The 25,859-nt window shown below is 45.9% G+C and overlaps 1 protein-coding gene across 50 annotated transcripts in view; it reads left to right on the plus strand.

Annotated features, from left to right (window-relative positions):
• Positions 1–25,859, plus strand: part of abcc5 (ATP-binding cassette, sub-family C (CFTR/MRP), member 5) — a 60,957-nt gene that overhangs the window by 19,583 nt on the left and 15,515 nt on the right. For 49 of the 50 annotated variants that reach the window (XM_035791448.2, XM_052467144.1, XM_052467150.1 and 46 more), the window contains 14 exons: positions 599–832; positions 1,207–1,380; positions 1,663–1,810; positions 4,055–4,203; positions 4,655–4,762; positions 7,589–7,891; positions 8,567–8,638; positions 9,351–9,475; positions 9,800–9,872; positions 17,644–17,847; positions 19,460–19,603; positions 21,406–21,502; positions 22,110–22,294; positions 24,330–24,476. In XM_035791448.2, the coding sequence (XP_035647341.1) occupies positions 599–832; positions 1,207–1,380; positions 1,663–1,810; positions 4,055–4,203; positions 4,655–4,762; positions 7,589–7,891; positions 8,567–8,638; positions 9,351–9,475; positions 9,800–9,872; positions 17,644–17,847; positions 19,460–19,603; positions 21,406–21,502; positions 22,110–22,294; positions 24,330–24,476 (2,163 nt within the window). Of the gene's footprint in view, positions 1–49; positions 833–1,206; positions 1,381–1,662; positions 1,811–4,054; positions 4,204–4,654; positions 4,763–7,588; positions 7,892–8,566; positions 8,639–9,350; positions 9,476–9,799; positions 9,873–17,643; positions 17,848–19,459; positions 19,604–21,405; positions 21,503–22,109; positions 22,295–24,329; positions 24,477–25,859 lie in introns of all 50 variants that reach the window. The other variant, XM_052467164.1, reaches the window with a different exon arrangement.

Raw genomic sequence — 25,859 nt, forward strand, 5'->3', positions numbered from 1 at the left:
GTCTGAAGGTAATCATAACTGAATGGCCCCATACCCACTGTGACTGTAGGTATAATGTCTGAAGGTATCATAACTGAATGGCCCCATACCCGCTGTGACTGTAGGTATAATGTCTGAAGGTATCATAACTGAATGGCCCCATACCCGCTGTGACTGTAGGTATAATGTCTGAAGGTATCATAACTGAATGTTTGTATCCGCTTTTACATGATGATGCAAACAATAGGAAATGATATGCTGGAATGGGATTCTGTGTCTGTGCCAAAAAACAGCCGTGTCAAAATCTTTCACTGTTTCTCTCGTTCTCTTTTAAAGGATCTTATCAAAATCTTAGTAAAAGGACAACAGAGGTAAAGGGTGAGAGCTGAAACTAAAGGAAAATTGTATTCTATCTCAAATCAGTAGAGCCTCTTCAGATGATTATCGGTAGTCATGGCATGACGGCTTTAGCTAGTCTTGATTTAGTAGATGTCCATGATAATAGTGGTGGTTATGTAGATGTCTCTTGGACATGGTACTGCTGTCAGTCATGTGGCCTGTGCTCTCATCTTTCCCTCTCCTCATCCCCGTCCTCTCCTGCCCTCTCTTCTCCTGCTAGGCCTTTGTGGTGAAGCGGCTGTTGGAGTACACAGAGCAGGCGGAGCCCGACCTGCCCTACGGCCTGCTGCTGGTCGTGGGGCTGCTATGCACCGAGCTGGTCCGCTCCTGGTCACTGGCGCTCACCTGGGCCCTCAACTACCGCACAGGCACCCGCCTGCGGGGAGCCATCCTCACCATGGCCTTCCACAAGATCCTGCGGCTCCGCAGCATCCGAGACAAATCCATGGGACAGGTGAGATCACCAGACAGGGTTCACGCAAATGTTTTTTCTTTAAGAGAACTGGGCAGGTGAGATGGGGTGGGGGGGAAATGGGTGAGATAATGGTCAGCCTCACAATAATGCTAGCTCCCATTTAGACTAAGCCGTGTTTCGGGTTTTCAGATGTTGCTTATCGTTAGTGTGACTGAGAAAGTGCCAAGCACTCCTTTTATTGTATTTGAGACACACCTTTAATACAATGCTAGCAAGGACAAAACAGTCTGCTGTTGTTGCCAAAACACATGATTTGCAACACAGTACATGTTCATGCAGAGTAAGAGATAAAGATGGTGTAGTTCTGTACTGCTGTAAAGTGTCTCTCGCTTTCTCTGTTGCTCTCTCTGCAGTTGATCAACATGTGTTCTAATGACGGCCAGCGGATGTTTGAGGCGGCGGCTGTGGGCAGTCTGCTGGCAGGCGGGCCTCTTATTGCTGTGCTGGGGATGGGCTTCAACCTGGCTATCCTGGGGCCCACCTCCTTACTGGGCTCTGCAGTCTTTATCCTCTTCTACCCTGCTATGGTGAGCAGCCCACTTGCATACATACAGTACCAGTCAAACGTTTGGACACACCTACTCATTCCAGGGTTTTTCTTTATTTTTACTATTTTCTACGTTGTAGAATAATAGTGAAGACATCAAGTAGAAAATAGTAAAAAAATAAAGGGAAAACCCTTGAATGAGTAGGTGTGTCCAAACATTTGACTGGTCCTCTACATGCATGCAGACTTGGATATTAACAAACACAAAAACACACACACAGAACAGTGAAAAGACAACCTTTCTCTGTGTTCCCTGCTGCAGATGTTCAGTTCGAGGCTGACGGCCTACTTCAGGAGGAAGGGCGTGGCCGTGACGGACCGCCGGGTCCAGAAGATGAACGAGATACTCAACTACATCAAATTCATCAAGATGTATGCCTGGGTCAAGGCCTTCTCCCAGGATGTGCGCAGTAAGTGCCATGTGTGAGATTTAATTGAACAATTAGCTGGTTGATTAATTACTGACTGAATGACGAGTGGTATTCCATGTAAACTTTTTCGCAGAATATCAGATGTGATCTGGTGTTTTAATCTTGGGTCAATGTTCTTAGATAAAGACTAGTGACTGACGGACTGGCTGGCTGACTCATTGGGCGCATTCGAGCTGTTAAGTTTTGTGAAGTCTGTGCCCAACGTTGGTCACCGCCTTGCAAAGTTGCGTTGCATTATGGGGATAAACAATTAGCAAAATGTACCTCTCCTGTCGACTTCCATCTGTAGTCGTATGCATGGGATACGACCATTATTTTACTGACTGACTGATTTATTGTTTGACTGGCTTGCTGGCTCGTTGATGAGTGACTGACTGAGTCATTGTTTGATTGACTGACTAACTGATTCATTGATTGGCTGGCTGTCTTATTCATTGGCTGGCTGGTTGGATGACTGACGGACTCGTTGTTTGACTGACTGACCCGTTGTTTGACTGACTGACCCGTTGTTTGACTGACGGACCCGTTGTTTGACTGACGGACCCGTTGTTTGACTGACGGACCCGTTGTTTGACTGACGGACCCGTTGTTTGACTGACGGACCCGTTGTTTGACTGACGGACCCGTTGTTTGACTGACGGACCCGTTGTTTGACTGACGGACCCGTTGTTTGACTGACGGACCCGTTGTTTGACTGACGGACCCGTTGTTTGACTGACGGACCCGTTGTTTGACTGACGGACCCGTTATTTGCCCCTGACGGACCCGTTGTTTGACTGACGGACCCGTTGTTTGACTCAGACGGACCAGTGGGCGTTGTTTGACTGACGGACCCGTTGTTTGACTGTTCTCCACTCCATGTTGTTTGACTGACGGACCCGTTGTTTGACTCTGGACCCAGATTGACTCCCAAATGGACCCGTTGTTTGACTAGACTTGACCAGGGCGTTACTTTGGTGACTGACGGACCCGTTGTTTGACTAGACGGACCCAGTAGATCTGTTTGACTGCACGGACCCGTTGTTTGACTGACGGACCCGTTGTTTGACTGACGGACCCGTTGTTTGACTCCCACGGACAGCAACATTATGAACTGACGGACCCGTTGTTTGACTGGGACGGACCCGTTGCCAGTTGGACGGACCCGTTGTTTGACTGACGGATTTGTTGTTTGAATGACGGACCCGTTGTTTGACTGAAACAAATCATGGACCCGTTGATCTTTCTTCCCCTGCATTTACAGTGGTGACGGACCCGTTGTTTGACTGACGGACCCGTTGTTTGACTGTCGGACCCGTAGTTTGGACTGAGGTTCGGACCCGTTTTTTGACTTTGTCGGCTGTCCCGTTTGTTTGACTGTCTTGTTTGGACCCGTTGTTTGGACTGACTTGTTTGGACTCGTTGTTTGACTGACTGTCTCGTTGTTTGACTGACTGACTCGCTGTTTGTTTGACTGACTCGTTGTTTGACTGACTGACTCGTTGTTTGACTGACTGGACTCGTTGTTTGACTGTCTGTCTCGTTGTTTGACTGACTGACTGTCGTTGTTTGACTGACTGTCTCGTTGTTTGACTGACTGACTCGTTGTTTGACTGACTGTCTCGTTGTTTGACTGACTGTCTTGTTGTTTGACTGACTGTCTGTCGTTGTTTGACTGTCTTGTTTGACTCGTTGTTTGACTGACTGACTCGTTGTTTGGACTGACTGACTCGTTTGTTTGTCTTGACTGACTCGTTGTTTGACAGACTGACTCGTTGTTTGACAGACTGACTCGTTGTTTGACAGACTGTCTTGTTTCGTTGTTTGACAGACTGTCTTGTTCGTTGTTTGACAGACTGTCTTGTTCGTTGTTTGACAGACTGATTCGTTGTTTGACAGACTGACTCGTTGTTTGACAGACTGACTCGTTGTTTGACAGACTGATGTCGTTGTTTGACAGACTGACTCGTTGTTTGACAGACTGTTCGCCGTTGTTTGACAGACTGACTCGTTGTTTGACAGACTGACTCGTTGTTTGACAGACTGACTCGTTGTTTGACAGACTGACTCGTTGTTTGACAGACTGACTCGTTGTTTGACAGACTGCTCGTTGTTTGTCAGACTTGTTTGTCTGTCGTTGTTTGACAGACTGTCTCGTCTTGTTTGACAGACTGTCTTGTTTGTTCGCTGACAGACGGACTAACTCATTGATTGTCTGACTGACTGATATATTTGCCCCTGCAGGGATTCGAGAGGAGGAGCGCATCATCCTAGAGAGGACTGGCTACTTCCAGAGCATCACAGTGGGCGTGGCTCCCATCGTCGTGGTGATCGCCAGTGTTGCCACGTTCTCCACTCACATGTTGCTGGGCTACGACCTCACCGCCGCTCAGGTAGCTTCCAGGTCTCTGGTCCAACCCCAGATTGCCTCCCAAATGGCATCCTATTCCCTATTTAGTGCACTAGACTTGACCAGGGCTTTACTTTGGTGCACTAAATAGGGAATAAGGTACCGTTTGATTCTCCCTAGACACTCCAGTAGATCTGAGAGTATTGAAAGCAACACTCCAACCCTGCCAGTGAGAAGAAAGGCATGTTGAGGTGATGACCATATTGCTTGATACAGCCAACATTTTCACCTCCCAAGTACAGCAACATTATGAACAGGGGGGGGTTATGTTCTTTGGTAGTTGGGTTGTTGAACCCGTTAAGCCAGTAGGGGGAGGGGGAGTGTTCTCCAGGACAGGATTTGATGGATGATTTGAATGACAGAAGCTGGTCAACCAGGTCTCTGCACTACTGAAACAAATCATGGACGGTATTGGATCTTTCTTCCCCTCGCAGGCATTTACAGTGGTGACTGTTTTCAACGCCATGACCTTTGCCTTGAAGGTCACCCCTTTCTCTGTCAAGTCCCTGTCAGAAGCATCAGTAGCCATGGAGAGGTTCAAGGTAAGATCTCTCCCCTTTTCTTTCTTTGTCTGTCGCTGTCTTGTCTGTCGCTGTCTTGTTTGTCTGTCGCTGTCTTGTTTGTCTGTCGCTGTCTTGTTTGTCTGTCGCTGTCTTGTTTGGATGTCGCTGTCTTGTTTGGATGTCGCTGTCTTGTTTGGATGTCGCTGTCTTGTTTGGATGTCGCTGTCTGTTCGCCTGTCGCTGTCTGTTTGCCTGTCGCTGTCTGTTTGTCTGTCGCTGTCTATTCGTCTGTCGCTGTCTATTCGGCTGTCGCTGTCTGTTCGTCTGTCGCTGTCTTGTTTGTCTGTCGCTGTCTTGTTTGTCTGTCGCTGTCTATTCGTCTGTCGCTGTCTGTTTGTCTGTCGCTGTCTTGTTTGTCTGTCGCTGTCTTGTTTGTCTGTCGCTGTCTTGTTTGTTTGTCGCTGTCTTGTTTGTCTGTCGCTGTCTTGTTTGTCTGTCGCTGTCTTGTTTGTCTGTCGCTGTCTATTCGCCTGTCGCTGTCTATTCGCCTGTCGCTGTCTATTCGCCTGTCGCTGTCTATTCGCCTGTCGCTGTCTATTCGCCTGTCGCTGTCTGTTTGTCTGTTCTGTCGCTGTCTTGTTTGTCTGTCGCTGTCTATGTCGCTGTCTGTCGCTGTCTGTTTTCTGTCGCTGTCTTGTTTGTCTGTCGCTGTCTATTCGGCTGTCGCTGTCTATTTGTCTGTCGCTGTCTTGTTTGTCTGTCGCTGTCTTGTTTGGCTGTCGCTGTCTTGTTTGGCTGTCGCTGTCTATTCGTCTGTCGCTGTCTATTCGTCTGTCGCTGTCTATTCGTCTGTCGCTGTCTATTCGTCTGTCGCTGTCTTGTTTCTGTCGCTGTCTTGTTTGTCTGTCGCTGTCTATTCGGCTGTCGCTGTCTTGTTTGTCTGTCGCTGTCTTGTTTGTCTGTCGCTGTCTTGTTTGTCTGTCGCTGTCTATTCGGCTGTCGCTGTCTTGTTTGTCTGTCGCTGTCTTGTTTGGCTGTCGCTGTCTAGTTTGTCTGTCGCTGTCTTGTTTGGCTGTCGCTGTCTTTTTGTCTGTCGCTGTCTTGTTTGGCTGTCGCTGTCTTGTTTGGCTGTCGCTGTCTATTCGTCTGTCGCTGTCTTGTTTGTCTGTCGCTGTCTTGTTTGTCTGTCGCTGTCTTGTTTGTCTGTCGCTGTCTTGTTTGTCTCGCTGTCTTGTTTGTCGCTGTCTTGTTTGTCGCTGTCTATTCGTCTGTCGCTGTCTATTCGCCTGTCGCTGTCTATTCGCCTGTCGCTGTATTGTTTGCCTGTCGCTGTCTATTCGCCTGTCGCTGTCTATTCGCCTGTCGCTGTCTATTCTGCTGTCGCTGTCTATTCTGCTGTCGCTGTATTGTTTGTCAGTCACTGTCTTGTTTGTCTGTCGCTGTCTTGTTTCTGTCACTGTCTTGTTTTTCTGTCGCTGTCTATTCGGCTGTCTTGTTTGTCTGTCGCTGTCTATTCTGCTGTCACTCTATTTGTCTGCCACTGCCTGTTTGGCTGTCGCTGTCTTGTTTGGCTGTTGCTGTCTTGTTTGGCTGTCGCTGTCTATTCGGCTGTCGCTGTCTATTCGTCTGTCGCTGTCTATTCGTCTGTCGCTGTCTTGTTTCTGTCACTGTCTTGTTTGTCTGTCGCTGTCTATTCGGCTGTCACTGTCTTGTTTGTCTGTCGCTGTCTTGTTTCTGTCGCTGTCTTGTTTGTCTGTCGCTGTCTTGTTTGTCTGTCGCTGTCTTGTTTGTCTGTCGCTGTCTTGTTTGTCTGTCGCTGTCTTGTTTGTCTGTCGCTGTCTTGTTTGTCTGTCGCTGTCTTGTTTGTCTGTCGCTGTCTTGTTTGTCTGTCGCTGTCTTGTTTGTCTGTCGCTGTCTTGTTTGTCTGTCGCTGTCTTGTTTGTCTGTCGCTGTCTTGTTTGTCTGTCGCTGTCTTGTTTGTCTGTCGCTGTCTTGTTTCTGTCGCTGTCTTGTTTGGCTGTCGCTGTCTATTTTTCTGTCGCTGTCTTGTTTGTCTGTCGCTGTCTTGTTTGTCTGTCGCTGTCTATTCGGCTGTCGCTGTCTTGTTTGTCTGTCGCTGTCTTGTTTGTCTGTCGCTGTCTTGTTTGTCTGTCGCTGTCTTGTTTGTCTGTCGCTGTCTTGTTTGTCTGTCGCTGTCTTGTTTGTCTGTCGCTGTCTTGTTTGTCTGTCGCTGTCTTGTTTGTCTGTCGCTGTCTATTCTGCTGTCACTCTGTTTGTCTGCCACTGCCTGTTTGTCTGGCGCTGTCTGTTCATTTGGCTCTGTGTGGTATGTGAGTGTCTGTTGGTCTGGTTGGCTCTGTGGAATATAAGTGGCGTGTGTTTGAGTCTGGGTATGTTGGCAGGACAGTGTTTGTCCTGGACCAGGAAGGGGCTGTGTTTCTCCTAATCCCCCTCTCGATCCTCTGAGAAACACACACACACCCACATTAATTCATAATACACATTCACAGACACACAGCAATTTAGCACCTCCCTGAACTATGGGCAGGGGGCGATGCGGTGCCAAGCGGCTCTAGATGCAGTGGAAAGAAAGAGTTTTACATAAACCAAATAGATAGGTTTGAACTGCTTGAACCTTTACATCAATGACCTTGACATTGTCATCATGACTAGACTCCTACATGCATTTGAGCCTGTACTGTGTGTGTTTGTTCTGACACCTCTCTCCTCTCTCCCTGGCCTACTAAAGCCTGTACTGTGTGTGTGTGTTTGTTCTCGGACACCTCTCTCATCTCCCTGGCCTACCAGAGCCTGTACTGTGTGTGCTTGTTCTGACACCTCTCTCATCTCTCCCTGGCCTACCAGAGCCTGTTCCTGATGGCGGAGGTGGAGATGATCCGGGACAAGCCCCTGAACCCCCAGGTTGCCGTGGAGATGATGGGCGCCAGCTTAGCTTGGGAGACGGCGGGTCACAGTGCCCAGCCTACGCCCCGCGGCACCCCCTCTGTTGGCTCCACCCAGAGGCACGGGCGCCGGAGGCCCGCCCAGGAGGACGAGGCAGGGGAGCAGGCAGGGCGTCTGCTGAAGGTGGGGGAGATCCCTCCCATCCCCTCCGTCAGCCAGCGACTGCAGAGGACCCTGCACTGTGTGGACCTCACCGTTCGGCAGGTAGCTAACTAGCCGTGGGACGGGAGTGTATGGTTGTGAAAGGACAGATAACATTTCACGTACAGTAGTACACAGTGCACACATTCAGGGGTTTGAAGCAGGTGGTGGAGGTCAAAGAATATGGGATGCGTCCCATTTGCTACCCTATATAGTGCACTTCTTTTGACCAAGGCCCGTATAGTAGGTGGGGTATAGTGTGCCATTTGGGATGCATCCCATGTTCAGCAAAAAGTGAAATAAGACCGTGGTCTTTGTATCTATGTGTGGTTGAAAGGCCAATGGGCTGTACAGTTTGAAGAGTTATTGTGGTTAACTGACCAGGGAAAATTCAGGTCTCTATTTATAGGCTAAAACTAGGGGTAAGAAAACATCATAAACTTGAGTTAGTTTTATTGTGCACTGTGATTCATCTTTTCACTGCCAATGTGTACATTGTGTTAAGAACATGTTTTAAGTATCTCTATATTTCTGTTAATACGGCGCTATCACTCTGTCAAGAGTGCGCCTGCGCAGAAAGTTTGGTTGTCAATGGACCTAGCCTTGAGTGGGATGGCTACCTTGTAGTGTGTTCATACGGTATAGTACACTTTGTTAAACTGGAACCTTGTCGTTGTGTCATTTCGAGGTAACACATTGTACAACACAAATATCCACCATACTACCCTGTGTCTCCAGGGGAAGCTGACTGGGATCTGTGGAAGCGTGGGCAGTGGGAAGACCTCTCTGATCTCTGCCATCCTTGGACAGGTAAGATGCGTCTAATAGGCCTGCTACACTGGACGTGTCATTTTTGCAGAGCGTTTAGGCGCCCCTATTCATTCAAATGAAACCTGGCTGTAAGCAGGACAGTTCCGTGAGAGGCTCGAGCTGCTCAGCGTAAAATTGCGCTCCGGTTCTATGTTTAAGAATCCGACGGTGCAGCTCACGTCTGAGAGAACACGGCAAACGATAAACGTACTGTTTTAGCAACGGCCCCCTGTTGTAAGAAATATGGTGTAAACTCTTGTTGGCCCATGAGTACACCAATTTAATAACAGGCACACACTGCAGCCCCTGTGGCCCTCCCTTACTCTATAGACACCCTCTGACGAAGCTGGATGATGCCCTGGGGCATGTTGGAGAGGGTGCAACTTTACTGAACGTTATACGTAACTGTGTTATGTAGAGCACAAGATTGCCTTGTCCGGTAGACTGGGGAATTGTTGGCTCTATCGTTCACATTTCTATTTGTACGTTTCACTTCACTCAATACAACCCCCGGGTGTGAATGGTTTTAGGGTGAAGTTGCCCCTAGATGCTGATCTGGGGTCAGTTTTGCATTTGCCCCACTAATGATTAAGGTTCAAATTAGTGGAGTGGAAGCTGATCCTAGATCTGTACCTAGGGGCAAACTTCACCGCGGAGCAAGTGAGTGATTGGCGGATGACCTGTAGTGACCTGTGACCTTTATGACCTTTAGATGACCCTGCTGGAGGGCAAGGTGGCCGTGAACGGGGACTTTGCATATGTGGCCCAGCAGGCCTGGATCCTCAATGCCACGCTCAGGGACAACATCCTCTTTGGGAAAGAGTACGAGGAGGAAAGGTAACGGAACAGTTCTTTTTTTTTTGGGGGGTTCAAGTACATCTTTATTTCATTGAAGTAGGACAGTGAAGAGGAGACCAGAAAGCTCAGTGAGTTTGCGAGTCAAAAGGGCAGGAGGGTCGGATTCAAACCCATGCCTACACTGGTAGCCTAGGCTGCCTGCACATGGGTACTGGGCTCCACAGCACTAACCACTGGTGCACACAGGCCACAGGAATGATACTACTGTGAGAATCGATTGGATTCATGTACATAGTGATTTCTAAGGCGCTCCTCTACTACCCAATGTCGCTCTGAAGTATAATTCCACTGTGTATTTTCCAGGTTCCAGGCTGTTCTGAGTGCATGCTGTCTGAGACCTGACCTGGCTATCCTGCCCAACGCCGATCTGACTGAGGTGAGCATTATGAATTGTTTATCCACCATGGAAATACTACTTTGGGATTTATTTTGTCTAGATGAGAAAAAGTGTTATAGTCCGTACTAAGGCTGTTGTGGCGGTCATGACATTTTGTCACAGTAATTCATTGAATTAAATTAATATCAACACGTTTAGCATCTCCAGGCATTCAGGCCTCATACAAGCCACTAATGAGGGCCTTTTGGAACATCTATATATTTTTTTAAAAGTCTAATAAATCCATTTAATATAAACCATCACACTAAATCCATTATTTATTTTAGGCAGATCTAAAGAAACATGATATGAGGACAATGTGTTTTAGAAGAACAGAATATGAGTTGACTGTATGTTGTCTGGCTATGTGCCATGCTGTAGGCTAGTTAATTTAGCAGATAGGATATACTTATAAGTCCCGTGCCATTATTTTATATTATATGATTTTATAATAAGAAGAATATACTTGAACTCAGCTAAATAAAATAGAAAGGATATTTGTCCCATTCCGGGAGCGAGTAGGCATATGAAGTGGCTGTGTTGAGTGTAAAAGTGATCATTTGAAACAAGTCCTATATGCTAGATTTAGAGTTATTTGGCAACTTTAGTGAATGATACAAACCTTAGAATGACTTAGAAATCAAAATATATATATGGGTCTTTCTATAAACTAGGACACCATTGAGGATTTTCCTACACTGGACCACTTGTTACAACTGTTGATAAGTCATTGATAATAATCTGCAAATGTTTTTCATGTAATTACAATAAAATAGGGGGGTCATAGCTTTGTATATTCAATACAATTCACAAGTTGATTTAAAACCTATGTTTAAGCTTTTATCATGCTTGGTATCCTGATTTGTCCAAAGAGGCAACTGGCCTTCTAGGCAGAGTTACTCTGGCCAGTGTCTGTTCTTTTTCCCCATTTTAATCTTATATTTTTATTGGCCAGAGATATGGCTTTTTCTTTGCAACTCTGCCTAGAAGGCCGGTGTAGTGTCTTGGCTCTTATTACTTATTTATATAATAAGAAAGACTCTGAATACAAGAAATTGAACTGGAGCTTCACATTTACTAAAACGAGTTAGTAGCAGAATAACATAATAACAACACTGCGCATGACCACGGGTGATCCATCCTTAAAGGGGACATCAGTAATTAACAGAACATATCATTCCTTCTCTTATACAACCAGAGTTACTTTTACCAAACCACAACTGAAACATTTCACAGAACTTGTTGTAGTTATTTTGCATCTTTTGATTTGAACTTGAACAGTTAGTTTTTGTTTGTTTGTTTGTTTATAAGTCCAGTCTGTCTGGTGGACGGTGCCTTCGTTCTGGGCAGTGCCTCGGATTGTCTGGAGGCTCCTGAACATCCTCAGTGGGTGCTTGTTCCATTATAGCGTCTGCTATAGCAGCACCTTCATCAACACGTTCCCTTCTTTCAGCCTGGGGTCTCTCTACTGCCCCACCGTCCTCTACAGTTCCTTGTGTGTCACTCTCGGGAGCTCTCTGTGCCTGTTCTCTCTCGATTGTTGTGCTGTTTTCTGTGGAATGCATTTGGTTAATGTGACGCCGCCACATCATGTCTGGGCTCACTTGAACCTGGTAAGTTCTGGGTCCCGTTTGTGTGTGTACGGTCCCTCTTGCCCATTTCCCTCTTCTGTAGTCTCGCAACATCACTTCCTGTTCTGTTTGGAGATGGCGCTCCCGGCCACCGGAGAGCATCTTGGCCTCATGATGTCCAGCTGTGTGCGGAGAGGCCTCCCAAACATCAGTGCGGCTGGGCTTTCATTAGTCGCGGGGTGTTTCGGTAGGAGTCCAGGAACTTGGCCAGTTTTGTTTGCAAAGTCCCTTCGTCTCATTTTGCTGCTCGGAGTCCTTGCTTTAGGGTTTGCACAAAGCTTTCTGCCAGCCCATTGGTGGCAGGGTGGTACGGAGCTGAGGTTGAGTGTTTGATTCCATTTACTGACATGAATCTTGTAAACTCGTCACTTACAAAAGCTTATGCGTTGTCACTTACCAGCTGCAGCGGCAATCCGAAGTGTGCAAACGTTGTTCTGAGACACTCTATCGTCTGAGCTGAGGTGCAGGAGTCAGTGCAAAACACCTCTGGCCAGTTGGAATGGGCATCAACTATAACCAGAAACATGTGCTTTTCAAAGGGACCAGCGTAGTCCACATGAATTCTCTGCCATGGCTCTGCGGGCCATTCCCATGGGTGGACTGGGACAGGACATGTGGAGGGTTCCAAACTTCACCATGTTTTCTATCTGTTGATCCAGACCTGGCCACCAGAAGTGGCTCCTCGCGAGCAGCTTCATTTTGACAATTTCAACATGACCTTCATGTAGTTGCTGCAAAACCTGATGTTGGCATTTCTGGGGTATCATGACTCTCATTCCCCACATCAAACATCCTTGGTACGTTGTAATTTAGTTTCTCCGCTGGAAATACGGAGTCAGCTCCTTTCTGCCAGTAGCTGACCATCCTGACATGGTGTAGGTGTACACTTTTGACAAGTGTACAGTTTGATAACTGTGCTTGTGACCGGTAGTGCCTCGAGCTGAGCGGTATGGAAAATGTCCACTGCATCCACACTCCTTTGTCTTTCTCTTGTACACGCCGGTCTGGATAATCCATCTGCATTTCCGTGGAGGGACGACGGCTTAAACTCAATGTCATACATACGACTGGCAAGGAACAAGGCGTATCGCTGTAACCTGGCTGCTGTCAATGCCGGAATGCTGTTCTTTGGACTGAAAATGGAAAGCAACGGCTGGTGATCCGTAACCAGTGTGAAACGCTTGCCATACACAGTGGGGCAAAAAAGTATTTAGTCAGCCACCAATTGTGCAAGTTCTCCCACTTAAAAAGATGAGAGAGGCCTGTAATTTTCATCATAGGTATACTTCAACTATGACAGACAAAATGAGATAAACAAATCCAGAAAATCACATTTTAGGATTTTTTATTAATCTATTTGCAAATTATGGTGGAAAATAAGTAGCGCGCATCCAACCCGGAAGCCAGCCACACCAATGTGTCGGAGGAAACACCGGCGACCTTGGTTAGTGCACTGCGCCTGGCCCGCCACAGGAGTCGCTAGTGCATGATGAGGATATCCCTACCGGCCAAACCCTCCCTAACCCAGACGACGCTAGGCCAATTGTGCTTCGCCCCACGGACCTCCCGGTCGCGGCCGACTGCGACAGAGCCTGGGCGCGAACCCAGAGTCTCTGGTGGCACAGCTAGTGGTGCGATGCAGTGTCCTGGACCACTGCGCCACCCGGGAGGCCAACTTCCTCTCTTTCTATGAGCTCCATCTGCATTTGTGATGCACACTGCAGGTAATCATCCTCGTCGCCATTGTAGTGTCTTAGCTCTTATTACTTATTTATATAATAAGAAAGACTGAATAAGAATAAGAAATTTAACTGGAGCTTCACATTTTCTAGAAGGAGTTAGTACCAGAATAACATAGAACAACACTGCGCATGACGAAGTGTTTCTTCCTTAAAGGGGACATCAGTCATTAACAGAACATAACAGCCGGCATCCCGGAGTCGCCTCTTCACTATTGACGTTGATACTGGTGTTTTGTGGGTACTATTTAATGAAGCTGACAGTTGAGGACTTGTGAGGAATCTGTTTCTCAAACTAGACACTAATGTACTTGTCCTCTTGCTCAGTTGTGCACCAGGGCCTCCCACTCCTCTTTCTGTTCTGGTTAGGGCCAGTTTGTGCTGTTCTGTGAAGGGAGTAGTACACAGCATGTGTACGAGAGCTTCAGTTTCTTGGCAATTTCTCGCATGGAATAGCCTTAATTTCTCAGAACAAGAATAGACTACTGAGTTTCAGAAGAAAGGTCTTTGTTTCTGGCCATTCTGAGCATGTAATCGTACCCACAAATGCTGATGCTCCAGATACTCAACTTGTCTAAATGAGGCCAGTTTTATTGCTTCTTTAATCAGAAGTTTTCAGCTGTGCTAACATAATTGCAAAAGGGTTTTCTAATGATCAATTAGCCTTTTTAAAATGATAAACTTGGATTAGCTAACACAAGGTGCCATTGGAACAGAGGAGTGATGATTGCTGATAATGGGCCTCTGTATGCCTATTTAGATATGGACACGTGGATTTTTACTGCGGTCATGACTCATGTGGCTGGTGTGGAGGTAATCCTGTCACCGCAACAGCCCTAGTCCGTACTTAGAAATGTCACAAAGTGTTGTTTTTCACTGCATCAGGATAGCATACACATACGTTTTGGCTTAACAGTGTTCAGTGTGTAGGTTCAACATTTAAACAGCATTTATATGGAACACAATTGAGCAACAGGTGCTTCAATCAAGGTAGTTGCCAGTCAGGGATGTTGGCTGTACTCAATATTGTTTTTAAAGGATGTAATATTATCTTCAACTGGAGCACCTTCATAAGGGCGGAGTGGGACAAGAATCTGGCCCTGACATTTTATCCACAACAGCCCACATCACTGCACGCGCTGCCAACTCACCCCCATACACACACCCATTCCCCACACATATAACCTACACTCAGACCCAAGACAACCCTACTTGAGCAGGCAGCAAACACAAAACACACACACATCTATGTTGACTCCACACTCTTTCACACTCTTCCCATATGCTGCTGCCACTCTGTTCATTATATATCCTCATTGCCTAGTCACTTTTACCCCTACCTACATGTACATATTACCTCAACTACCTCGTACACCTGCACATTGACTCGGTACCACAACTCCTTGTATATAGCCTCCTTATTGTTCTTTAATTGTGTTACTATTTCCTTTTTTATACTGAACAAAAATATAAATGCAACTTGCAACAATTTCAAAGATTAGACTGAGTTACAGTTCATACAAGAAAATCAACCAATTGAAATGAATGAATTAGGCTCTAAACTATGGATTCCACATGACTGGGAATACAGATATGCATCTGTTGTTCACAGATACCTTTAACAAAAAGGTAGGGGCATGGATCCCGTGGTGGAAAAAGTACCCTATTGTCAAAAGTAAAGATACCTTAATAGAAAATTACTCCAGTAAAAGTGAAAGTCACCCAGTAAAATACTACCTGGGTAAAAGTCTAAAAGAATTTGGTTTTAAATATACTTAAGTATCAAAAGTAAATGGAATCGCTCAAATGTACTTAGGTTAATAAGTATCAAAAGTACAAATCAAATCAAGTACAAATCAAAAGTATAAATAATTTCAAATTCCTTCTATTAAGCAAAGCAGATGGCCACAATTTCTATTTATTTATTTATTTATTTATTTACGGATATCCAGGGGCACGCTCCAACTCGGACATAATTTACAAATGAAGAATATGTTTAGTGAGTCTGCTAGAACAGAGGCAGTTGGGATGACCAGGGATGGTCTCTTGATAAGTGTGTGAATTAGACCATTTTCCTATCCTGATAAGCCATAATTCCATAATTCCTGTCCTGACACTTTTGGGTGTCTGGGGAAAATGTATGGAGTAAAAAGTACATGCGTCACCGCATTCCTGAAGAAAATGAAGAGTAAAAGTTGTCAAAAATATTAATAGTTAAGTCAAGTACAAATTACCCCAAAAAACTACGTAAGTAGTACTTTCAAGTATTTTTACTTAAGTACTTTACACCACTGCATGGATCAGAAAACGAGTTGTCTGGTGTGACCAAGATGTGTCGAGCTCATGCAGTGTGACATCTCCTTCACATAGTTGATCAGGCTGTTGTTGATTGTGGAATGGTGTCCCACTCCTCTTCTCCTCGCTGTAAGAAGTTGCTAGATATTGTTGGGAATTGTAACACGCTGTCATACACTTCGATCCAGAGCATCCCTAACATGCCTAATGGATGACATGTCTTGAGTACGCAGGCCATGGAAGAACTGTGCCGTTTTCACCTTCTAGGAATTCTGTACAGATCGTTGCGACATGGACAAACAGCCTCAGTGTCTCGTCACCGTATCTCTGTGCATTCAAATTGCTATTGATAAAATGCATTTGTGTTCGTTGTTCATAGCTTATGCCTGCCCATACCATAACCCCACCTCCACCATGGGGCACTCTGATCATAATGTTGACATCATCAAACCGCTTGACCACACGACGGTTCTGAGGTCAGTTATACTTACTGCCAAATTCTCTAAGATGATGTTGAAGGCGGCTTATGGTAGAGAAATTAACATCCAATTCTCTGCCAACAGCTCTGGTGTAAATTCCTGCAGTCAGCATGCCAATTGCACACTCCCTTAAAACATCTGTGGCATTTGCACATTTTAGAGTGGCCTTTTATTGTCCCCAGCACAAAGTGCACCTGTGTAATGATCATGCTGTTTAATCAGCTTCTTGAAATGCAACACCTGTCAAGTGGCTGGATTATCTTGGCATGGGAGCAATGCTCACTAACAGGGATGTAAACAAATTTGTGCACAACATTTTAGCAAAATTGGCCTTTTTGTGCGTATGGAACATTTCTGGGATATTTAATTTCAGCTCATGAAACATGGGACCATTGTTTGGAAAGGCCTCTTAAGTAAGCATTTCATGGTGAAGTATACACCTGTTGTATTTGGCGCACGTAAGAAATAACATTTTTAATTGACTTGACTACATCTTTATGTGCACTAACTATCATAGGCTAGGTAGGGGTTCATCACCCAAGGAAGTGAAAACTCAAAACATTAACTAGATAGCTAACTTCTAAATAATACCCACTGCTGGTCGTAGTCATGCGTTCATCCATCATTACATTCGTGGTCCTAAAAAACTTTGCAGTTGAAGGCTATTACCCATGGCACCTACAGGTCTATGCCCTCACAATGGCCGTTGTTTCTTGTGAGCGCCGCTCCGTATCTCAAAGCCATATCAAATATCTTAGTTGTAAAATAGTAGCTGTTGAGAAAAATATGTATCTACAGCAGGCACCAGCAAAACAGGCACAAGGGCAGGGCACCATCTTCCATTACAGCAATCATGTGTGACCAAATCATGGTTTTAGCTGCCCAAACAATAGTACATTTTGAGTGACATGTAGAATGTGCTTTTTCTAAGTTCATTAGGCACCCTTTCTGTTTTTTTTTACGGTCCATGATCTTGGCTGTCTAACCGATTACAGTCGGAGCAGGTATTTTTGCTGATGCCATGTTTGACTTTGAAAATAGACTTTGTGTGAGCTCAGCCTATCAGAAGAACGGAACGGCCCATCTTGGTAGGTGGGCTGGGTGTTGCCTACTGATCAGCCAAATGCTCATTATAGATTAGTATAACAGAGATTTGAGCAACAAATTGGAAAAAATATCTTGATACACTGCTTGCTTAACCCGGAAGCCAGCCGCACCAATGTGTCGTAGCAAACACCATACAACTGGCGACTGAGGTCTGTGTGCAAGGAGTCGCTAGAGTGCGATGGGACAAGTACATCCCAGCCGGGAAAATCCTCCCCTAACCCAGACGACGCTGGGCCAATTGTGCGCCGCCTCATGGGTCCCCCGGTCACGGCCGGCTGCGACACAGCCCGGGATCGAAGCCGGATCTGTAGTGATGCTTCTAGTACTGCAATGCAGTGCCTTAGACTGCTGCGCCACTCGGCAGGCGGTGTTTGTCCATTTTTAACCAGCCTACCCAACTGAAAAATGCCCCAGCCCATCTGGCATTTTCCTTCAAATGCCAGTTGGCCAATCCACCCCTGCACCTTCATATGTGTTGTTATTATATTAACCGATCAATGAGTCCGTTATGTCTCCTCAGATCGGAGAGCGTGGCGCCAACCTTAGTGGCGGGCAACGCCAGCGGATCAGCCTGGCGCGTGCCCTGTACAGTGACCGAGCCATCTACATCCTGGACGACCCGCTCAGTGCACTGGATGCCCACGTGGGCAACCACATCTTCAACAACGCCATCAAGAAGCAGCTCCGCCACAAGACCATCGTCTTCGTCACTCACCAGCTGCAGGTGAATACATAATACATTTCATATTGTTTGCAAAGCACTACATAAGATATACAGTGGGGAGAACAAGTATTTGATACACTGCCGATTTTGAAAATCCAGAAAATCTAATTGTATGATTTTTTAAGTAATTAATTTGCATTTTATTGCATGACATAAGTATTTGATCACCTACCAACCAGTAAGAATTCTGGCTCTCACAAACCTGTTACTTTTTCTTTAAGAATCCCTCCTGTTCTCCACTCATTACCTGTATTAACTGCACTTGTTTGAACTCGTTACCTGTATAAAAGACACCTGTCCACACACTCAATCAAACAGACTCCAACCTCTCCACAATGGCCAAGACCAGAGAGCTGTGTAAGGACATCAGGGATAAAATTGGAGACCTGCACAAGGCTGGGATGGGCTACAGGACAATAGGCAAGTAGCTTGGTGAGAAGGCAACAACTGTTGGCGCAAATATTAGAAAATGGAAGAAGTTCAAGATGACGGTCAATCACCCTCGGTCTGGGGCTCCATGCAAGATCTCACCTCGTGGGGCATCAATGATCATGGGGTTGGTGAGGGATCAGTCCAGAACTACACGGCAGGACCTGGTCAATGACCTGAAGAGAGCTGGGACCACAGTCTCAAAGAAAACCATTAGTAATATACTACGCCGTCATGGATTAAAATCCTGCAGCGCACGCAAGATCCCCCTGCTCAAGCCAGCGCATGTCCAGGCCCATCTGAAGTTTGCCAATGACCATCTGGATGATCCAGAGGAGGAGTGGGAGAAGGTCATGTGGTCTGATGAGACAAAAATAGAGCTTTTTGGTCTAAACTCCAATCGCCGTGTTTGGAGGAAGAAGAAGGATGAGTACAACCCCAAGAACACCATCCCGACCGTGAAGTTTGGGGATGTTTTTCTGCAAAGGGGACAGGATGACTGCACCTTAAGGGGAGGATGGATGGGGCCATGTATCGCAAGATCTTGACCAACAACCTCCTTCCCACAGTAAGAGCATTGAAGATGGGTCGTGGCTGAGTCTTCCAGCATGACAACGACCCGAAACACACAGCCAGGGCAACTAAGGAGTGGCTCCGTAAGAAGAATCTCAAGGTCCTGGAGTGGCCTAGCCAGTCTCCAGACCTGAACCCAATGGAAAATCTTTGGAGGGAGCTGAAAGTCCTTATTGCCCAGCGACAGCCCTGAAACCTGAAGGATCTGGAGAAGGTCTGTATGGAGGAGTGGGCCAAAATCCCTGCTGCAGTGTGTGCAAACCTGGTCAAGAACTACAGGAAACGTATGATCTCTGTAATTGCCAACAAAGGTTTCTGTACCAAATATTAAGTTCTGCTTTTCTGATGTATTAATTACTTATGTCATGCAATAAAATGCAAATGAATTACTTAAAAATCATACAATGTGATTTTCTGTATTTTTGTTTTAGATTCCTTCTCTCACAGTTGAAGTGTACCTATGATAAAAATGACAGACCTCTACATGCACTTGTTCTCCCCACTGTATGTATATATTTGCTTGTTAGGACTTCTCTCATGGATAGGTTGGGCCCCACCTTCACTTATGACTTTCAGGGTGGGAGAATTAAATCTCTGTGTGTATGTATAGTACCTGGTGGACTGCGATGACGTCATCTTCATGAGGGAGGGCAGCATCACGGAGCAAGGCAGCCACGAGGACCTGATGCGTCTCAATAGAGACTACGCAGCCATGTTCAACAACCTACAGCTGGGAGAGACGCCCTTCGTGGAGGTGAGAGGGACAGACTGTGTGTGTGTGTGTGTGTGTGTGTGTGTGTGTGTGTGTGTGTGTGTGTGTGTGTGTGTGTGTGTGTGTGTGTGTGTGTGTGTGTGTGTGTGCATAGACTGTTATGCTTAAGAAAATGTCCACCACAGATGTCTTGTTTAAATTTAGTTTGCATATGTCATGTATACTGCTCAAAAAATAAAGGGAACACTTAAACAACACAATGTAACTCCAAGTCAATCACACTTCTGTGAAATCAACTGTCCACTTAGGAAGCAACACTGATTGACAATACATTTCACATGCTGTTGTGCAAATGGAATAGACAACAGGTGGAAATTGTAGGCAATTAGCAAGACACCCCAATAAAGGAGAGGTTCTGCAGGTGGTGACCCCAGACCACGTCTCAGTTCCTATGCTTCCTGGCTGATGTTTTGGTCACTTTTGAATGCTGGCGGTGCTTTCACTCTAGTGGTAGCATGAGACGGAGTCTACAACCCACACAAGTGGCTCAGGTAGTGCAGCTCATCCAGGATGGCACATCAATGCGAGATGTGGCAAGAAGGTTTACTGTCAGCGTAGTGTCCAGAGCATGGAGGTGCTACCAGGAGACAGGCCAGTACATCAGGAGACGTGGAGGAGGCCGTAGGAGGGCAACAACCCAGCAGCAGGACCGCTACCTCCGCCTTTGTGCAAGGAGGAGCACTGCCAGAGCCCTGCAAAATGACCTCCAGCAGGCCACAAATGTGTCTGCTCAAACGGTCAGAAACAGACTCCATGAGGGTGGTTTGAGGGCCCGACGTCCACAGGTTAGGGTTATGCTTACAGCCCAACACTGTGCAGGACGTTTGGCATTTGCCAGAGAACACCAAGATCGGCAAATTCGCCACTGGCGCCCTGTGCTCTTCAGATGAAAGCAGGTTCACACTGAGCACATGACAGACGTGACAGTCTGGAGACGCCATGGAGAACGTTCTGCTGCCTGCAACATCCTCCAGCATGACCGGTTTGGCGGTGGGTCAGTCATGGTGTGGGGTGGCATTTCTTTGGGGGGCCGCACAGCCCTCCATGTGCTCGCCAGAGGTAGCCTGACTGCCATTAGGTACCGAGATGAGATCCTCAGACCCCTTGTGAGAGCATATGCTGGTGCGGTTGGCCCTGGGTTCCTCCTAATGCAAGACAATGCTAGACCTCATGTGGCTGGAGTGTGTCAGCAGTTCCTGCAAGAGGAAGGCATTGATGCTATGGACTGGCCCGCCCTTTCCCTAGACCTAAATTCAATTGAGCACATCTGGGACATCATGTCTCGCTCAATCCACCAACACCACGTAGCACCACAGACTGTCCAGGAGTTGGCGGATGCTTTAGTCCAGGTCTGGGAGGAGATCCCTCAGGAAACCATCTGCCACCTCATCAGGAGCATGCCCAGGCGTTGCAGGGAGGTCATACAGGCACGTGGATGCCACACACACTACTGAGCCTCATTTTGACTTGTTTTAAGGACATTACATAAAAGTTTGATCAGCCTGTAGTGTGGTTTTCAAATTTAATTTTGAGTGTGACTCCAAATCCAGACCTCCATGGGTTGATACATTTGATTTCCATTGATAATTTGTGTGATTTTGTTGTCAGCACATTCAACTGTGTAAAGAAAAAAGTATTTAATAAGAATATTTCATTCATTCAGATCTAGGATGTATTATTTTAGTGTTCCCTTAATTTTTTTGAGCAGTGTATATTGAGTGTGGTCAGTATTGTGGTTGAATTGTGGTTCATGTTACTTGTAACATGTCATTGTTCCTCAAAAGGTGCCAACTAACAAGTCTGGGAACTCCTTAAAGAAACCCCCAGAGAACACAAAGTCTGGATCTGTAAAGAAGGACAAGCCTGTTAGCAAAGACAACGGTACGGAACCATTGTACTAGCCCCAGAGTGTGTGCGTTCATATGTGTGCATGCATGCAGACTACTGCTGTGTGTGTGCTCGTGCTTCAGGGATGTGTGGGGCTGTATCTCAAATGTTTTATTTTGGCTTCTTGTCCTCAGCTTCTTTCCCTTAGTCATAACCACAAAGTACTTGATGAATGAGAGCCATGTGGTGGAATGCTATCCATCCTTTATACCTTCTAGTGCTTTAGTAGAAAAGGAGACTGTTAAGGAGTATTGAGACAGGACAATGCATTATGTCTGCAAAACCGTCCTCACAAAGCCACGAGCAAAGTTGACCAAAATAACCATCACACTTCTAATACACAAGACAGCATTTAATACACAACTTGTTTCTTTATGTAAATAATTGTTGTCCTGTCATGGACATATGAGTGAAATTCATAATTCTTTCCACAATTAGTACCGGTATTAACGCTTTTCCCCAGAGTTCAGTGCTATTCTGTCAATTAGAAGATGTCACCCACCATAACCTCGCCCCCAGCTGCAAGGTGGACGGAAGTGTCTGGGAACGAGATTCCACCCAGCGCAACCTCTCTTACTCAACCTCCCTCCTTGTCCCCCAGGCCAGCTGATGCAGGTGGAGGAGCGTGGACGGGGCTCAGTTCCCTGGTCTGTGTACGGCGTCTACATCCAGGCCTCAGGTGGAGCGCTGGCTTTCCTCCTAATCCTGGCCCTCTTCGTCCTCAACGTGGGCAGCACGGCCTTCAGCAACTGGTGGCTTAGCTACTGGATCAAGCAGGGCAGCGGGGTGAGTGGCATTGGGTGGCAGGGTTTGCATCGAGTGGCAGGGTTGGGGGAGGGTCATTGTAATTTCAGTGTAGTTGTCGATTCTGGAAGAGAATTAGATTTGAGAGTAGAAAATCTGACTGGAAAGTGAATGGCACTTTTGAATTTCAATGAATCCATTTTATATACTCTGGGCATTGATTTGAGTTGGAACATTTAAAAAACACAAGTGATGATTTGGAAAATCAACTTTATTGTTCACAACGGTGTTGCCTTTGATCCGTCCGTTTTAAATCAATATGGAGATATGATAGTGATGTGAAACCCAATGCCGATGGTTGTGGGTCAATTCCTTTTCTATTCAGTCAACTTAGGAGATTCCAATTCCTTTTTAAGAATTGGAAAGTGCCATTCTCTTTCGAGGTAGAATTTGTGTTGACAAATCCATCTTCGAGAGAGAGCCTGATTACTTACCGAGATTAGTTTTTTAGACTTTGTTTAGGCCTAAACCTTTTGGGGGGGTAAGTTGAACATTCTGGAAAACTACCAGAAAAGTACAAACTGAACTTGTCTTTGTTAGAAACTGTAACAACAATAACTCAGAAGTAGTAGTCGTTAAACTCCCCAACACAATTAACTGACAGTTCTCTCACACTAGTGTTGTGTGTGAGTGAGATATGGACAAGCTACTCAACTAATCAGTGGTGAGAGCAGGTGTAAGGGGAGCGGTATACTTAAATATTGAATGTGTAAATTTGACCTTGATCATTGACTGTGTGTACGCGGTGTTGCTGGGGGGTTAGGTTTAGTATATTCTTATCTGTGTACACCACCAGTCAAAAGTTTGTACACCTACTCAGTCCAGGGTATTTTTTCATTTTTGATATTTTCTACATTGTAGAATAATAATGAAGACATCAAAACTATGAAATAACACATGGAATCATGTAGTAACCAAAAAAGTGTGAAACAAATCTAAATATATTTGAGATTCTTCAAAGTAGCCACCCTTTGCCTTGATGACAGCTTTGCACACTCTTGGCATTCTCAACCAGCTTCACCTGAAATGCTTTTCCACATATGAGTTCCCACATATGCTGAGCGGTTGTTGGCTGCTTTTCCTTCACTCTGCGGTCCAACTCATCCCAAACCATCTCATTTGGGTTGACGTCGGGTGATTATGGAGGCCAGGTCATCTGATGCAGCACTCCATCACTCTCTGAGGAGACAGACTGTTTACCTTGCCCTTTGAACTGAATAACAGCTCGCTGGATGGGCAACTTAAGGGTCAGTAGACAAACTGCTCTTCCAAGGACTTCCCAAGGCCTCTACCAGAGCCGCTCCCCCATGCATTCACCTGCCAGAGAGAGAGGCTGTTAGAACCATTCATTTGTTTCATATAATGCTTTTCCAGATGCTCCTCTAACCATTTGTCATTCAGTGCTTTTAGGGGTTAGGGGCCTTTCAAAGGCACAACAGCAGAAGATACCTGGGGTCAGAAGCCATTAGCCTGGGCCTCCCAAGTGGTGCAGCATTCTAAGGCACTGCATTGTGGTGGTAGAGGCGTCACTACAGACCCGGGTTCGATCCTGGGCTGTGCCGCAGCCGGCCGTGACCAGGAGACCCATTAAGCGCTGCACAATTGGCCCAGTGTCGTCCGGGTTAGGGGAGGGTTTGGCCGGCCGAGATGTCCTTGTCCCATTGCGCAATCCCTGGGCGCATGCACACTGACATGGTCGGCTGTCTTCCAGATTAAGCGAGCAGTGTGTCAAGAAGCAGTGTGACTTGGCAGGGTTGTGTTTTGGAGGACGCATGGCTCTTGACCTCCGCCTCTCCCGAGTCCATATGGGAGTTGCAGCGATGGGACAAGACCGTAACTACCAATTGGTGTCACGAAATTGGGGAGAAAAACGGGGTAAAAAGTAACCAAAAAAAGCCTGCTTGTCGCCAGGTCAACTCCCACCTTTATTGATTGACCTGGGATTTGAACCATCAACCACCCCCCAGAATACTCCCTCATCTGAGTATTGAATATGCTGTCCTGTGTGTGTGTGTAGAATACCACAGTGTTGGTGGGGAACAGTTCGGTGGTGAGTGAAAGCATGAGGGACAACCCCCTGATGCAGCACTACGCTGGAGTCTACGCCTCGTCTATGGGTGTCATGCTGCTGCTCAAACTTCTGCGCGGCATCATATTTGTCAAGGTAAAGGATCAGATAAGCATTTCACTGTGAGGTGAATGTGACAAATCAAATTTGATGTGGTTTTGTTGTGCTTGTTATGTCTGGTATTGTGTGTTTGTGTTAACCCCAGAGAGATTACTCCAAAGGACTGATGGATGAATCTTAGTGAACTAAACTACTTAACTAAAAAAAATAATGTATAAAGTACACTTATCAAAAATATAAATGCAACATCAAAGATTTTATTGAGTCACAGTTCATTTAAGGAAATCAGTCAATTTAAATAAATTCATTAGGCACTTATCACCTATAGATTTCACATGACTGGGCATAATATGCATCTGTTGTTGTTTTTTTAAAGGTAGGGGCATGGATCAGAAAACCAGTCAGTATCTGGTGTGACCACCATTTGCCTCATGCAGCATATCCTTCACATAGAGTTGATCAGGCTGTTGATTATGGTCTGTGGAATGTTGTCCCACTCTTCAATGGCTGTGCGAAGTTTCTGGATTTTAACGGGAACTGGAACACACTACTGTACACTTTGATCCAGAGCATCCCAGACATGTTCATTTTGTGACATGTCAGGTCAGTATGCAGGCCAAGAACGGGGATATTTTCAGCTTCCAGGAATTGTGTACAGATTCTTGCGACACAGGGCCGTGTATTATCATGCTTTATGCCTGCTCATGAAACATGATGTGATGGAGGATGAATGGCACAACAATGGGCCTCAGGATCTCGTCACGGTATCTCTGCATTCAAACTGCCATTGATGAAATGCAATGATGTTCATCGTCTGTAGCTTATGCCTGCTCATGCCATAACCCCACCATGGGACACTCTGTTCACAACGTTGACATCAGCAAACCGCTTGCCTACATGACACCATACACGTGATCTGCGGTTCTGAGGACGGTTGGACGTACTGCCAATTTCTCTAAAATGACGAAGGCGTCTTATGGTAGAGAAATTAACATTATCTGGCAACAGCTCTGGTGGAAATTCCTGCAGTTAGCATACCAATTGCACACTCCCTCAAAACATGAGACATCTGTGACATTGGGTTGTGTGACAAAACTGCACATTTTAGAGTGTTCATTTATTGTCCCAAGCACAAGGTACACCTTTGTAATCAGCTTCTTGATATGCCACACCTGTAAGGTGGATGGATTGTCTTGGCAAATAATACATTCTCACAAACAGGGATATTTATTTTACCTTTATTTAATGTAATGTAAACAATTTTGTGCACAACATTTGAGAGAAATATACTTTTTGTGTGTATGGAACATTTCTAGAATCTTTTATTTCAGCTCATGAAACATGAGACCAACACTTTACATGCTACGTTTCTATTTCTGTTCAGTGGAGTATGGTCACATCTGTCTAAAACATTTGAGC

The sequence above is a fragment of the Oncorhynchus keta genome, chromosome 18 (genome assembly GCF_023373465.1).
Source record: "Oncorhynchus keta strain PuntledgeMale-10-30-2019 chromosome 18, Oket_V2, whole genome shotgun sequence".
NCBI classification, from domain to species: Eukaryota; Metazoa; Chordata; class Actinopteri; order Salmoniformes; family Salmonidae; genus Oncorhynchus; species Oncorhynchus keta.